The sequence below is a fragment of the Filicampus tigris genome, chromosome 5, assembly GCF_054856515.1.
Source record: "Filicampus tigris isolate MCC_2025a chromosome 5, RoL_Ftig_1.0, whole genome shotgun sequence".
NCBI classification, from domain to species: Eukaryota; Metazoa; Chordata; class Actinopteri; order Syngnathiformes; family Syngnathidae; genus Filicampus; species Filicampus tigris.
The window spans coordinates 6,300,686-6,317,982 of NC_141221.1; the positions used below are offsets into that span (position 1 = coordinate 6,300,686).

The following is a 17,297-nucleotide window of genomic DNA, read 5'->3' on the forward strand; positions in this document are numbered from 1 at the left end:
ACACCTTCTTATGTGGAGTTTGCATGTTCTCCCCATGCCTGCGTGGGTTTTCTCCGGGTACTCGGGTTTCCTCCCACATTTCAAAAACATGCATGGTAGGTTGATTGGACGCTCTAAATCGCCCATGTCAAAGTCAAGGCCCGCGGGCCACATCCGGCCCGCCAGAAGGTTTTCTACGGCCCCTGGGATGATATTGCTTTATTATTAGATCCGGCCCGCAGACCGCAGCAAGCCGGTGTGGGTAGTAGATGCGATCGGGTCCTTCGCACCTACCGATGACGTCACGCTTTAAAGGTTGACAAACATAGAGGCAAAGAAATATATTATAGAAATATAAAGCGTGACATCATCAGCAGGCGCGAAGGACTTGATCCAATCCGGACATTTAAAAAAATGTCTTAATTTCTAAAATGAAAATTCTATCAGTCCGGCCATCGGCTTGTAGCAAAAATTTTTATTTGTCCCTCCGTCCATTTTACTTTGACACCACTTCTCTAAATTGTCCCTAGGTATGATTGTGAGTGTGAATGTTTGTCTCTGTGTGCCCTGCGATTGGCTGGCAATCAATTCAGGGTGTCCCCCGCCTACTGCCCGGACACTGCTGGGATAGGCTCCAGCACGACCGTGACTCTTGTGAGGATAAGCAGACTGGATAACGGATGGATAGAGAATACAATGTAAAAATGACTTAAAAATATTAAATAAATAAATACGCACACAGGGCAGGGGTCATCAAGTCCAGTCCTCGAGGGCATCTATCCTGCATTTTTTCCCCATCTCTTCCTGATGCAACACACCTGTTTCAAATCTCCCCCCCCCCCCCTCTCCCCCCCCCCCCCTCTCTCTCTCTCTCTCTCTCTCTCTCTCTCTCTCTCTCTCTCTCTCTCTCTCTCTCTCTCTCTCTCTCTCTCTCTCTCTCTAACATTGAATTGTAATCAGCCAATCGCTGGCAGACAGATGTAGAAGGCATTTGTGGAGTGAGTGAGTCGGGTTTGATTTGCACGAAACACAGCATGATGCAGTTTAACACTTTTCACAGGACATTTTTACTCCATTGAAGCTACACATCTCAGCAATGTGTCAGATGTAGGGTGAAGAAGGTGGCTTGTAACCCTATTCGAGACAATTCGTATTTTATCATATCCACAGTGTCAAAGTTTGACAACCTGAGGATTTGGTTGTTAGGTGATGTTAAACTGCTTAATGTGAACTTTTATAAAAAAAAAAAAACATTTGTAGAGGGATAAATGTCTCTTCCTTCGTTCCTTGTATTTTTATGTATAATTTTTTTTTTGATACTTTGTTTTTTGTCTTGTTTACAAAAAAGAATAAAGATTATTGAGTGCATTGATGTATGTAACCTATTTTGATATAAAAAAAATAACTTCACAAAAAATAAATACAAATTGAAAATGTATTATCTAATTATGATATATAATTGGTAAATTCATTATAATCACTTTCATTATAAAAAAATAAAAATAAAAATGAGGATTATCATAAATTACATTACTACATGTTTTACATTGCATATGTCGGACACAATTTTTTGAACCTCATCTACAAAAGACCATGCCTCTCTGTCCGTTTTAAAAATCAAATATGGCCCGAGAAAAGATTTCAAGTTCACCCTCTGAATCACCATGCAAATAAAAAAATAATGAAAGATTTTATTCCTCAATACAACACCGCCATCTGCTGGATCTGAAGGGTACTAGTTCTAAGGAACTGTTATAAAAACACTCACAATGGGAAAATATTGGCATCAATATTTTGAATAATAAAAGCTCCCAAACTTTACTTTGTTCATATGCCTTTAAGATTTTCAGAGATATCATATCTATTTTTATTTATGTTAGACAACAGACGTCTTTGTTTTAAAATTCTAAGAAAAAGTGGAGGGAGCTCCCAGCATGCTCAGCAGCATGTCTTAAAGTTAAATAAAACTTGACCAGATAAATCGCTCCCTAAAGTTTCCCTCAGTTGATTAAGTTTTCCAAATTTTCTATATAACTGAAAAATGAATCTTTGACTTATCTTTGTTTTAGGTTCAAACAAAAACAAGTACAGTGATTTCCCAGGGTCAGCAGCATCTCTTCTAACGTTAACTGTAAATTTGAATGAATAAATAATTCACAGGAGTTTACCTAGTTTCAAATTAATCGCTTATCGGCAGTCTGATTAAAAAGAAAAAGAAAAAGAAACAATATAGTGACAAACGAAACCTGTTGTGTCCAGGCTGAAGCAGTGGGTTGGGCGTTAGCGTTCCCATGGTCCACAAATCAGGAATGGATGCATCTTTAAGTGAATGCACAAGCAACAATGTGCATGATAGCGGGGCCCTTGTAGGCCTGTGTCTGTTGCCATGGCAACCAGATATAGTAAAGCCATGGATGCTGGGCGGTGATGGTGGTGCGGTTTTAGGGGGGGGGCAAAACATATCCCAGCATTTATATGATCTCATGCGTGCGATGCCAGATGACACCAGCATTTTTTTATACCTTTGTCTTGCTATTTCCATAACTCGCCTGCTCCCCCCCACCCCCTCTTTTTTTGTGACATCACAAGGTGTGACATCACCACAGCTGATCAGCATTCAGAGCGAGTGTGTTGCACACACTCACACGCAGGCACGCACACACTGACACTGACTGAGCATGCTCCTTGGCTGCACGCTGATGTTATCGCTGGCACAGTAGAAGCGACGTGCTGACAATGCTAACAGACGGGCGGCTGTCATTAGTGACGTATGAGCAGAGACGACACACACTCGGCATAACTGTGGATGTACAGTATGCGTTCGCCCTTTAAATTGAGGTGATGCTAAATGTGTGAATACTCAAGAGTTGCAACAATTGAAAATAGAAAGATTCCTCCCACTTTTTTGTCCTTACACACTTCTCACCATTCGAACTTTCACGTTTTTTATTTTTTTTTATAAATAGCTTCGGAAATGCCATGCCATGTAAGATGCCACAAGATGTCGCCAAAGCTCCGTCTAAATAGGAATTGGTGTCAAGGAATTATGTGGAAGTGATACATCACGACTGAGAGGCAAGTTTTATATGTTGGGGAGGAGCTAAGTTTAGCCTGTGTTGTTAGAAGAAATTATGGAGGGCTTGACCACAATTGCACGTACATTCTAGTTTTATTTCAATATTTTAGATGATTTCCAATAAGCCATTTCATTTTAAAGGTTATGCGGGGATATGATTCCAATAAGCGGTTTTCAAACTTTTCACATCAAGAACCACCCCTCCAAAAAATGTGGCTCTTCAAGTACCAACATGACTGACGTTAAAGTATTGTTCCATGCTAGGCCTAAGTAGTCATCAAAAATGAGGCAGAGGTTTCATTTCGAGAATGAAATTTGGAAGAAAAAGCAATAAACTGTGCGCGACAGAAGCTCTGCATGAGTGAGCTCAGTGTGTACGTGTTTTACTGATCCCTGACATTCAAAAAACAGGTTGATTTGGGGACTGTGCTTTTAGGGCATTACAGTAAGTCTATACTATATACTGTATAACTCATTAAAGTCATTATAAACAGATATTGGCAGATTTTTATGATATAGCAAGGATTTCCGTGATAGACAAGTCGGTAAGATTCCATACCAAAAAATTTGCAATGTAGCATTGCTGTGGTAAGTGAACGGCAATATTGCGAGGGAATACTATTCACGAAATTCAGGAACCTCTTGCCTGTGTTTTTCACATTTGACAAGTTGCCCCCCCAAATTTCCACCTTAAAAATTTAAAATCAACGCGAATGAGACATTACTTATCCTTCAAGGCATTTTACACGGTCATACTTCCACAGCCTCACACTATTCAAACTTCTAAATATTCTCAAAATTCAGGCTACAAATCTTCACCTAAAAGCTCAAATTTTTCCACCAATTCCACATTTTTACAATAACATTTCCAAATCAAGAGATATTTTACATATCCACTTCCTCCTTCCACATTTCTCAACCGATTTAAAAGATTCAAAAGAACTGTTAAGCTTGTTCAGGACATATAAGGAACTCCTCAACACATCCAGATACATTCTTCAGCCCGTCCGATCGCACCCATTAATGGCACCCTGGGCTAATTATGTCGTTAGCGTAACTCTTGGTTAGCAGCTTCTTCCCGATAAACAAACACATGACACATTCATTTACTTTAAAGTCATGCATTTCCTCTGCAATAACAGACTCCGCACCCAGGTTCATCATTAGATAGACACACAGCACATTCTGAAATGATGAATAAAATTTGAATCCCACATGGTAAAAAAAAAAAAATAACGGATGGCGCAGCTTTACTGTACCGCGGCAGAGGTCTCCAGCACAACACACATTGTAGGCGGCAGAGCAGACATGGCATTTGTAAAGCTGACGGTAGAGTTTGAAGAGCAATTCCGTCAGTCTCATAATTATGTTTGAATCTATCATTTGAATGAGACAAGTACAGTACCATTATCTATTTGTTGACAATGAATGAAAACATCTAAAAACACCCCAATAAACAGCATAACACCAACACAGATTTTCTCAAAATCACACCGCCTTCAACCTCTGTACACGCCCCAAAACAAAGCCCGTTTACTGTACAGCCAATCAAGGCATCATGTTTCATCACGCTAACACTATTTTTGTATGGTTTGTATTCATTTCAAACTTTCCAATTTGGGTTTGAAATAAAAAGGTCATGCATCCCAGATGCCTGGCACTCCCTGCAGTTGAGTAAACAAACTCCGCCACAATATGAGAAAAAAACAACAACAACACACAAAGCTACTTCTGGTCATCCTTACCTTATTGGAGGCCATCTCGCTGACCGAGTGTCTGGTCTGCAGGGTCTCCAGCTGGTCCAGGCACCAGTCCAGCTCCTCCAGAGTCTCAGTGGCCAGTTTCTGGTAGGCCTCCTCTGCTGGGACGAGACAGGACGGTAAGGGGTCAGTAAGGGCCCGCTTCAGGGGGCTAATGGATGGCCCAGGCCCGGGGTCTCCCACCCCACACACGGCTAAGCTGGGATACCCCGAGTAGACACATGGGTGACTCTTCATACTGGACGGTCCAGCTCTTCGGGAGGGTGTGTGTGTGTGGGGGGGGGGGGGGGGGGGGGTGTCCAGGGAATAGGGCCTTGGGTTCCCTGTGTCCAAGAAATCAAATCCTGAGCCCTTTTCTGGGCAAGTCAGTCGTATTCGATGTCAGCTGGGACAATTAAGGGTGTCCAGATGCTAACGGCAGGTAAGAACCTTTAGCCATAGAAGCCAGAGAGCTGCCCAAGCGGAGAGCACACGCGCACACTCACGCCACTTCCTGCCTCAGCGGCTCCACAATGTCATTCATGTGAGAGGTGTATTTCCAGTCATGTAGCAGGATGAAGAGCAGTCTGCCAAGCAGGCCCGGGAGGAGTGAGGATGGAGACAAACCGGATCCGACTGGGGGGGGGGGGGGGCTCACAAGCGCCTCGGATCCCCGTCGAAGCATCCTGACATGACTACGAAACACGCTCACACGCACCGCACGTAACACTAGCACATGATGCTTCAGCCTCCTCGTGTGCAAATAAAAACATCCACGGTATCCGCGAGGGTAGATTCCTGCATGCTAGCCCGACAGATGTTGTGTGTGTAAAGAGATGGAGGTGGGGCTCGGGGGTGAGAGCTTTTGGGGGGGGGGTCTGCTGTTGCTTCGGCGTCCCTGGTAGCCAAAACGTGCTGTACCTAAAGCCTGAGAGGACTGCACTGTAGATGGGGAAGGGAGAGCGACAACACATGGACCGGATCATAAGCGGAGCAGGAGAGCAGGAGGGATGCGATGTGGTGTGTGCATGCACGTCAAGTATATGATCAGCATACAAATACACTGAGCAGGAGGTAAACAGCTAATATGGCGGGGAGGTGATAGAAGCCAAAGCCCAGGGCTTTTAATACTATGTGATCAGGAAACGTAAAGGGAGCATATTCAGTTCATGTACAGCCATCCACCGCATATTTGCAGTTTACTATTCACAAATTCACCCTTTGGTGTTTTTTTGTGAGGGACTTATCCCCCAGCTAGTTGCTAAAAAAAAAATCGCAACTACTGTATTGCCATTTTCAGTACACTTTCTGAAACGCCCTAGCATGCCCACAAGATGGCGCCAAAGCTCGGTATGAATGCAAAAGTAGCACAATAGATGATGTCAAGGTAGTTGAAGTGATACTGTACACCTTTGACTGAGAGACTAGCTTTGTATGTTGGGCAAGAGCTAAGTTCAGCCTGGGTTGTTAGGCAATGTGGCAAGGCAGCTTTATAGCTGTATATAGCACACTTCATACACAAGGTAACTCTATGTGCTTCACATAGTTACAAAATAACACTTAAAGGTTATTTCAAGTCAAAATAAATTTAAAGACAAAATGATATGAGAAATTAAAAAAACAAAACAAAACAAAAGAAGTGAAGACATTTAAAAGTAAAGTAGGGAAATAATAAGTAGTTTACTAAAAGAGCAAGAACATGATTTAGGCAAATATAATGAAAGAAGTGCTCTAAAATACCTCCATAAATTGTTACTGTTAGTGGAAGTTAGGGAATGTTTCCGCTGCATGTGCTTCGGGTGTACTTTTCAAAATCAAGCTATCTATCGCAAGCAAGCATGCAAGGTTCGAGCAGCGATTCAAACTGCGAAGCTCAGAACTGTGAGGCAGACATGCTACTAACGGCCACTAGCGGACAGCGTTGCCACTTAAACACTTCCTTCACAGGAGTAACGGAAGATTTGAACATTCATTTGCTTGTGCCTTACAGACAGTCGTCAGAGAAGTATGACACTGTATTCACAGAGCAGAAGCAGCTTCACTCATTCACGTAATTAGTTGGCGACGATTGCTTTGGACACAATTGAAAACCACGCACTGTCCTTATGCACCGGCGGCCCTCTGACGCTGTGGCGTCTCTTCTACAACTTAAGTCTCGCAGGATTTGAGATTTTATTCGACTTTGAAGCATATTTTTGTTTATATTTCATGTTGTATGACTTTTGGGGCGTTATCTTGAGAGATTCCGCTGCACACCGAATCGCATGCCGTCGTCACACCATGGCGTCATCTTTCTTTGGGGCTTTAATGACGTACGCATAACATTGCTATCAAGTGACAATAGTGTCACTGCGGTCACACAAAGCATAAACAGGATGCCCGTTCATCTTCAAGAAGCTCCTATGTCATCATGCTATTGTCAACAATATCCTCCTTCTCTTCTTTCTGTCACAATAATCCCCCCCCCCCTTCCCACTCGTCTCGTCTGTCTGTCCTCTTTCTTCCCCGTTTACCCTCCCTGGCTGGGGTGTCAGCGACTGGGGTGCTACCCTTTCTGACAGCGACTGCACTGACGTCAATGACATTCTTCTCATGCTTAGTGCGACATCAGACACCGGGTGCTCGGAGAGGCCACTCTGCTGCTGCACAGACGCGCGGCTGTAGACAAACCACGAAGCGGAGCAGCTGGGTGGGAGAAACAGGACTGGGAGGGAGGAAGATGAAGGGGGAGCCCGAGCCACACCGTGTGGACTCAAGTATTCAGACACACCTCTTAATCAATGAATACATCAATCATAGGGGAGTCTAGACCAGGGTTGGGCAAACTTTTGTTATCAAGGGCCACGTTTGATTCCTAAAACGGATTGATGGGCCAGGTCATTTTTGAAAGAAAAACAATTCAGATGTATATCTAAAAAATGCATAATGGTTCATTTTAAGAACGAAATGATAATCCTTTCTTGTGTTTTAAATTCATTGCTTAGAATCATGATCATATCATAATTAATGTGGAAGGCAACCCAAACATTTTTTTTTTTTTTCAAGAATATGTTCCCTGCACGCCCACTAGTTGAAACACGGCATTCTGATTGATTTTGTGTTTGTGAAATATGAGTTAAGCAGCAAAATGCTATATCATTTATTTATTTTTTTTATCTTAATGTATTATGAAAATATCCAAATGACTTGGACAGCTATGGCATTAAGCTTACATTCATATCATATATATATATATATATATATATATATATATATATATATATATAAAAAATAAAAAGTAAATTTGACAGAGAAAGGCCTTGTCTGGTTTACTTCAACCTTGAGCTAATCTCCCTTCAATGAACTCCATGCCTTGCCGTTACAGGTCGTCAATACTCTCAAACAACCACTACCGTGACTCACAGCTGTCACCGGTTTATGGCAGGGCCCATAATGGCCGCTAACCAGTATGATTGGGCTCTAAATATAGCGCGACATCGACAGACGTCACATATATAGGAGCAAGTGATTTATCGGAAAGTCATTCCTGCAAGGAGATCATTTGGATGTTTCAATGTGGCAATGTCTCTCATTTCCATTGACAAATACAATACATGTGAAACCAAAAAAAAAAAAAAGATTTTAGCATGACTGATCTATATCAGGGGCATATCTGGAAAAGCTCAATGTAAAACAAATGTATTCTTTTTTATTATTACTGTTATTATTATTAAGATGATGATGATGATTTATTGATGATTATCAATTGTAGTAGTAGTAGTAGTTGTTTTCATGTGGGGAATGGGCTCACGTAACCCCCATACTTCGCACACTTCCCCCCTTGGCTTTTTGTTTTTCTTTTAAAATAACAACTATGGCTTTGTCATGGTCACCAAATTTAGTATATGCCACGATCGCTAAAAAAGGACGGTGGGTCATGGATGGACCCTGTACCATAGTCTGGGCAACCCTGGTTGACATTGTGAGACGTTACAGCAAAGTAAAGTGCCTGTATAGGACAAGTGTGCTCTAACCATCAAAGACAGACAGCATATCTCAACATCATCATCAACAACAACAACAAGAACAACAACATCATCAACAACAACAACAACAACAACCATCATTAAGTAGGTCAGACAGTCTCGTATGATATTTTGACCATACAGTGGATGTAATATTTATATCATACACAAACCTGTAAAGGTGGTCTTGGTGATGGGTGGTGGGTTGCACATCGGTGATCTCCTGTTGAGAGGAAAAAACACACACACGTCATATTTTTTCAAATTTTAGCCAAGGGTGCTAAAATGACTCAACTGCAGATAGAAATGGAGAAATGTATTAAGATGGCCACATGGATGCACAAGAGACCACAAGCCAGAGTCGACTTGGTCGCTAATCGTCGGCAAAGACGCCACCTCCAACAAAGCTTAAAATCGCCTGGAATAGTTTACAAGGAACTATACTTTTTAATTAATCTGAGAGACAGTTTACATCCTTTGGTCGGTGCTGCTGTTTTGGTTAGCAACATAGTTCTAATGTGCTCACTAATTAAGATAGTATGTGAACCATAATGTCTATACAGTAACTGAGATAATTACACTTAAAACATTTTTTCCGGGATGGGAATAGGGAGGCATTTATTTAAGAGAGGTTACTTAAAGCACTCTATAACTAATTGGTACAGAAATGAACCATTTTTGTGAGTGAACAATAGCTTCTATGGACTGAGATAATTGCACATACGGCCCACTTTTGCTCTCTGAAAGGAAAAGGGAAGGATCTATTTGAAAGTAGCAGTAGATGGGCCACCCAGTGACTAATTGGGCCACAGCATCCATTAGAGGTTGTTGCACACAGTAGTTGAATAATAACTTAAATTATAAATCAGAACTTATCCATCCGGGAGACGTACTTTGCTAGGTGCTGCTGTTTAGGTTAGCAACAGAGTTCAAATGGACCCAGCAGTTAAACCTTTGTGTGCACAATAGCATTTATTAACTCGGATGATTACCCTTACTATGTGTTTTTTTTTTTCCCGGATGGTAAAAGGGAGGCATCTAATTGATGGAGACATTTATTCCTTACAATTGCATCATGCACCGAGCAACGAATGACAGTAAAAGGTTGTAAAGCTGTTGCTGTAGTACCACTGGGGAACAGAGGAGGGGGCACAAAGCCACATTTTGAGTGAACACAAGGTAGCGCTAACAGTTGCCGACAATGTACAGCAGAGGGGTGCAGACGTACTTATTAGACGCTCTGTCTTGCTGCAGGTTGGTTAACGCACCAAAGTTATTCCGTACAGTTCTTAGGCTGGCGAGAACCTGAAAGGCAAAAGGTGAGAGTATTGTTTTTTTTAATTATGATTTGCAATAGATATGTTGTAAAGCAGTGGTCACCAAGGTGGGGCCCGCGGGCAAAAAGCTAATATCAGCCTATTAAATCTATATCAGGCCCTAATGATATTGACCACTAGTAAAGGTGATTCAAACACATTTCTTATTTCAGAAGTGCATATCAATCTTCACATGAATCAGTTCCAAAAGAAGTAGCTCTCAGCTCCAAGAAGGATGTTGACCCCTGCTGTCAAGCCTGAACATCAAACGGTGGCGAAAAAGCTCACCTGTGCAAATGGCGTTACAATCATGTCGTCCCCATGGCTGGAAAACACAAGAGAGATTTTAGAGAGACTTTAAATCAACAATATCTTATAGCTGTCAATTTAGAATCTGGACATCTTGTGGACAAGCATATGACGTAAAAAAAAAGGTCAGAGATGATGGGGTGTGTCATATGAGACGTTTCAGTGTCCGTCATGCACTCCATCACAGTGACAATGTTGACTTCACATCAGCAGCCGGTCATGGCACTTGCCAATTGTAAGCCGGCTTTCGGTATGTGGCGGGCACAACAATGTGGTGACGCAGTAGAAGCTCCCACGCATGAGGATTTCCTATTCCCGAACATCATTCGTGGATTCTGGGAAAAGCCAACAGGATGGCAGGCGAGGAAGAGGACTTTACGCATTTGAACCAGAGAGACCGTGAGTCACGCGCACTTGTGCTGCTGACCTCAAAGCGCACCGCCAACGTTTGATCAGGTGATCGGTCATGCACCAGTGACACGTAAAACACACACGAACATGACACGGCATGCTGTTTGCTCACGCGACATATGACCGCTCCGATGTATTTAAACATACACATGAAAATCCACGGTATATGATTGCGACTTGGAACACGTTTTTACCTTTGTTAAAAACAGACTTTTCATTCATACAATTTAGACATTATTTATGTAGATTACTACTTCTTAATAATACAATTCTCAGATCACAGCTTCTTAATAGTAAAATTCAGACATTCTTGAACAAAATTATGTATATTTATCAAAGGTTATGACATTATTCTTTTAATATGACCATTTTAATTCATAAAATATCGTGTTTATTCTTGGAATATTGACTTCAGAATTCTGGCATTATTCTTGTAGATTTGTAGAACTTTTTTTTTTAAACATGAGCTTCCAATATTTTTTAATCCATCCATCCATTATCGATACCGCTTATCCTCACAAGGGTGGCGGGAGCGCGTGGAGCCTATCCCAGCTGTCTTCGGACAGTAGGCGGGCGACACCCTGAATTGGTTGCCAGCCAGTAATATTTTTTAATATTTAAGTTTTATTTACAACATGTTTATCTTATTGATGTAACATTACCAATGTTCTTTTTTTTTTTTAATTGTTTGTTTTAGTAAAAATAACATTCACCCACTATTGTTTTAGTAATGACAGATTCTCTAAAGTGAGTTCAGAAATGTGTTTCTAAATACATTATGCATGTTTGAAGATAACTGCTGATGCCAGAATTTACAGGACAGCTTGGTGTCATTATTTATTTAAAATCCCAAGTGAAATGTATTTTGTGTTAGTCAGACTTCCGTAATATGGTGAAATGTAGCGCGTTGGGGGCATTAAACTAGCAAGGAAGGATGAACTCAAATGTGTGACATGTAGTGTGAAGCCACGGGTTAAATAACGTCGTGCTGTGTTTAATAAACAATTAGGGTTACCTGAAGTGTCTTTGTTATGTGGACCCACACACTGACACAACATCAAGCAAAGCCGTAATATAATGCGCGACAGCCCAGAAGCTGGTTAGTCCAGAAGCTAGCTAGCGACTAGCGCCTCTCTTCACGATTTGGCAAATCCACGTCACAACTCGGTGGGATGTACTCCAGCCACGTGAGGCTTTAAGATGGTATATTTTTGCGGATCAAACATATAGAGATGTGTAGGTATACAGTATGCTGGACATAAAAACATATGATTGTCAGTTGAAAGTTTAGCAGGGAGTGCGAGAGCTGAAAGAATGTCTCAAATTAAAAAAAATTCTATTCTCATAATTGGATTATCTCTTCCAGTGTGGACCGAATACATTTTTTGTATGGTGATTAACATTTTATTTCTACATTCATACTAGTGAAATATAATGTGTACATAATGACATTTTTTTTTTAAGATTTGGGAGAGATACTTGCCAATTCCATAAGTATGCTGAATATTTGCAAGGAAGGTACTTTAAAAATAAAGCTGAGTTGGGGCTATTTCAGGATTCTCCGTGTACCAAATAGTGTATCCAATAGGCTAATCGGGTCAAATGATGAAAGCCAAGCAAAAAGCCGCAATAAGGTCCATCCAGTATCTGACGTTAATGCAGATCATTACTTTTCCTCCATTCATTGTGCTTTTCCCCATCTTCCCTTTCAGACTCGATCAAGAAGCTACGTTTTCACACAATAATTCCATTTTCACTACGGCTACTTCATGTAACCGGATAGCGGCTGGGGAGCATGCTATCATCATATGAAGAAGGCGGCGTCGATCAAAAAGGGGCATTATTATCCCGGTGAGTTTTCGACACTTACAGTGTATTGGATTTGCTTGTGCAGGAGTGTTGAATCAATAAAGAGTAGTGTGTCAACGGCAGCCGTTTAAGCAGTGATTTAAGATACTTCACTGCGCAGCTTGTGCGCGATATGTGATAAGAATAGATGTGACACCACTCGGCGAGCTGTTGGTCATGCACACTTCCCTCCAGAGCCAAAGGTGGCCCATGTGGCAGCTTTATGACCTATACTGATAAACATCCAGCTGTGGCACTCAGACAAGACACTCAGACAGGCAAAAAAACAAGCTCTACAAATAGAATACAAAGCTTTCAGTGCAACATTGGGGAACACTGAGGTAAGTTTTGAAAAATGCAATAAATGAATGGCAGGAAGCGCTCACATGTCGCTGGCGATGGAGGAGTTTCGGGACATGGACTTGGGCGAGAGGTCGTAGTCGCTGTCCGAGCGGTACAAGAACGACTCCCTCCGCTGACTGTGGACAAAGTTGGCCTGCAGGATGAGGCCCGATCCTGGACTGGCCATCGGGTCCAGCGGGCTGCGACCTGACGATGTTCCATTGTCCACGTCGAAACTGTGTGGAAAAAAAAAAAGGGGAAAAAGAACAAGGAATTTTAACAGAATAATGCAATGTCTTACTAAACAATAGAAGATGTCACTCAAACGCCTGTCAAAGCTAAACAATTGTGATTTGGATGAGCACCTAATTTTACATCTCCAAACACAACATACAGTATACAATGCGTTCCATTCATCACAGGGCACACGTTTCATAAATCATCTGAGATATAGACAGAGACTATATGAAAAAAAAAACAACACGCTTTAAACACAATTAAACCACGGTTTTGTATCGTGATATCACTTTGTTAGATTTGCGCTTTGAAGAGGCGGGGCCTGGTGCGGTGGCATGAGTGAGTCGGAGAGAGGTGACAGGCTGGCTCACGCTTTGACGAGCGCTTGAGTGTCCGGCTGTGAGGTGTTGCCGACGGCAGCACCTGCACGAGAGCGCTCATTGCAATAAATGGCTGAAAAGTGCATTGGCAATTGTGGTTCTCCTTTCCTACATTCAACGGCATTAGAGATGTCTGGTTCTGAAAGGTTAGTTGTCTACACCAGCTCGTACTCAATCGTGTCCTTAATAAGGGCAAACGCACTAGAAAATGAAAATGAATGGACTGTTGTGCCTCGGTAGGCGTCGCTGTTTTGGTTAGCATCAGTCCTGGCGCTATTATTGTACAGTATTGTAAACTACAAAGATTGTAGATGCATGATGTGTGGCTTGTAATATAAATGTGAGATGGGGGTGAGATTTGATAAGTTTTCTTCTTCCTACTCCGTTGTTTGAGCAGCATATGTAAGGCGGTCGCAAATGGTGACATGGTGGCCTTTTGTTAGTTGTTTTTTCTATAAATATAAGATGCCTGCGCTGGCTTGCTCAAAAAGAAATAATAATAAAAAAAAAAGATCTGCGAAGGGCACGGGGAGACAAAATATGGTCCGGGAGCCACACGTGTCCCCCACCGTTCTTTTACCCGGCTCACCAAGCATTTACATTGTCAAGACTCCTGTATTTAATGCATTTAATTTAGTGTATACACTCTAAAATACATTTGTGTTCATTTCTCAATAAATAATGTATATGATGTATTGTAGAGAGGAACATGAAAAAACTGCAAATGTGTATATAGCATAAGTAATATATATATATATATATATGTATGTCTGTGTGTGCGTGTGTGTGTGTGTGTTGGGTATCCCATGACGCTCAGCAACGACGTCGCCCCCGCACATAATCATCATCCTCACTGTGGATCAGGGCACGTCCTTAATCCGGCGTGACGAACTTTGTAGTGTGTGCGCTACAGGAAGACGTCAGCGGCGTGTCGAGGCATGCGGTGCACACGTGGATGATTAGAACGGTTCAGAGGGAAAAACATTGTCAGAGCCGATGAATTGTTCCTCACCATAGCTGATTCATAACTTCACTGCAAAAAAGTGGGATTAAAAGATGTCCCACACTAGGACATACTTTGTATGTTTGTATGTGGGACATCTCTCGACCGTAAAAATCTCGACCAGCGCCGACGTAAATTTAAACGACCCGGAAGTGGAAGTCTTTGTTTCCTCTTAAAATAACCCGGTGTTATTTTGCAATCATTATTTTATAAAAACTGAAAACGTCTTGCGTTAACATGCAAACGTTTTGCAATAAAACGCAATAGTATTGCGTTATTACTGAATTTTAAATATATTCGTGACCGTGCTCGTGATGCCCCTGGCTTGCTCCGGTCCGCATTATCATCATCATCATCATCATCATCATCTTCATCACATTGCAACGGTCTTGTGTTGGCAGCTAATTGCTATCTTGGTTTAACAGTTGTAAACAATTCAATCCGCTCGCGATACTCCCAGCCGGTAAGTGGACGTGCACAGGAAATTAGCCAGCTAATGACTTTTAAATAATGTTTATGAGTGCACGCATGTTTTTTTATTTTGGGGGGCAGCACCGGAATGTAAGGATGGAAGCGCTTTTTAAAGGATGGGGTCGGAGGACGATTATTTTTATGAATAAGGACGGAGGGACGAGGACGGAAGGGCACACAGGTCGCGGACGGAGGACGGACGGCAAAAAAGGGTCAAGTTTTAAGGGACACATTTTTACAATATTATAGTCACATTGATGTGTATTACAGACCTCTGCTTCATAACGCTATGAGGCTTATTATATGTCATCCATGTTCTAATAATGTGGAACAAATATTTGTTCAATTTATTGTAAAGACACTAAGCAAATTCTGCCTTTTATGGAAGACAATCTTTGATCTAAAATGACTACTCACCCGATTATTAAATGTCATAAAACAAAAATGTCAAAAAGAATTTTAAAAAAAATGTAAGAATGTAAAAAGAAAGTCATAAAATAAAATAGAATATCTTGGCAAACAAAGGAGACCACATTTAGCCATGAATTGAGATATTTAACCTTGGTTCGAGTTTCATTTTTGCAGCATTTTAATGCTGGATTTCAAATGTTTCAATAACACATTTCTAACTTTTTGCTCTCAAGTGCAGCATTTGGTCACATATCATGGCAGCCCGAAGAGAAAGAAAAACACACATGGAATCTTCTAATCAGACTCGGGCCTCTTCCAAATGTGGATAAAAATCTGAAACATATCAGATAATTGTCAATACAAGTGCTGTGTAAACACAAATCGGAGATACACCACCAAGGCCTGTTTCTGGGATTAACTATTTTCCCTTCTGGTAGGTGCAATGACCATGTGTCCCAATACTTGTTTTATCAGATCTGAATACTATCCATTTATCTATTACGTGTCATTAAGCATGAAGTAAGAACTGCAAATACTAAAGTAACAGAGTCCAAATATTCCACCAAATTACTCAGAAATATATCAACCTCCGCATTCATTATGATTCAGGCATTCATTGAAAAATAAAGGAAACGTTCAACAATTCTATATCAATGTAAAAGAAAGTAGTCTTAATACTGAATACAATTCTTTCAAAACTACAGTATTAGGAAATAATGCCATTAAAAACAAACTGTTCTTGACTGCCCTGCAAGTGGAAACTTGCATGGGAGCACTCAAGTCACACCAATCCACCCATGTGCCAAAGAGGCCTAATCTAACTGATATTAGGACACCGCATAACACATGACAAGCGCGAACTGTGGCGGTTGGTGATGAGCGGTGAAAATTACGTTTTTTTTTTTTTTTTTTACACATTTCATTATCATTCAATGTGTAAAAAGACATTAACCACTAAAAGCAAGCAAATACTCTGCCTTTACTTTGATAAGGAGTTACAGTGTGTGTTTAGTGAAAATGGCTTAAAGCTGATTTTGGCTCCGATCCAGTGAACTGACAAAACGCACGGCGATGAAATCATTAGATGTGGATGAATGTTTTATCTGTGTGCGTGCGTGTGTCGCTATGTAACCGCTCGCCAAAGTCACAATGAACACACGCGCGCACACTCGGTTCACGCCAGGAATTTCCTCCCCAACTTCAACACTGGTCTCTCACACTCTGTTGTCTGGGAAGCAGCAGCGGCTAAGTGAGTGTCAGCTTTGGCTGGCGAAGAAAGGGCAATCGAACTGTCCTCTTTCTCTCACGCTCACACACAGTCGCACGCACGCACACACCCGTGCACACAGCCAGTATGACTCCAGTAACTCCTTATTTGTGTTGATTGGACATCACCGGTATGTCTGCACCAGATTCCTCTCACCACCACACGACATATTTAGTATCAGGCAGGAAAATGAAACCACACCTGCACACAAGCACCCTTTACACTGTCTTAAAAAAAAAAAAAAGGTCATTTTTACACATCCCCCCCGCCGATGTTCTATATCGAGAGCAACGACACCGAATGGGGACAGAGTCAACCCGGCAATTTTTCCTCCTACAGAGGTAGTATCAGAAGCCAATTTTACACTGCCTGTAATCTTGTTCTGTGTCACAAACGGCACAGACACAGAATGGGTGGACAAAGTCAAACCGGTAATTTTCCACCTTTGGAGAAAGTATCGGAAGCATCTTTACAATGACTACAAAATGTGGTCCTTTTCCCACT

The 17,297-nt window shown here is 41.6% G+C and overlaps 1 protein-coding gene across 9 annotated transcripts in view; it reads right to left on the bottom strand.

The window, feature by feature from the left end:
* The window catches only part of pde4d (phosphodiesterase 4D, cAMP-specific), a 164,228-nt gene that overhangs the window by 16,407 nt on the left and 130,524 nt on the right, over positions 1 to 17,297 (bottom strand). For 6 of the 9 annotated variants that reach the window (XM_086030964.1, XM_086030966.1, XM_086030971.1 and 3 more), the window contains 5 exons: positions 13,069 to 13,260; positions 10,403 to 10,439; positions 10,027 to 10,103; positions 8,972 to 9,021; positions 4,801 to 4,916 (listed from right to left, as the gene is read on the bottom strand). In XM_086030964.1, coding sequence (XP_085887090.1) covers positions 4,801 to 4,916; positions 8,972 to 9,021; positions 10,027 to 10,103; positions 10,403 to 10,439; positions 13,069 to 13,260 — 472 coding nt within the window. The remainder of the gene's footprint in view (positions 1 to 4,800; positions 4,917 to 8,971; positions 9,022 to 10,026; positions 10,104 to 10,402; positions 10,440 to 13,068; positions 13,261 to 17,297) is intronic. The other 3 variants (XM_086030965.1, XM_086030967.1, XM_086030972.1) reach the window with 1 other exon arrangement.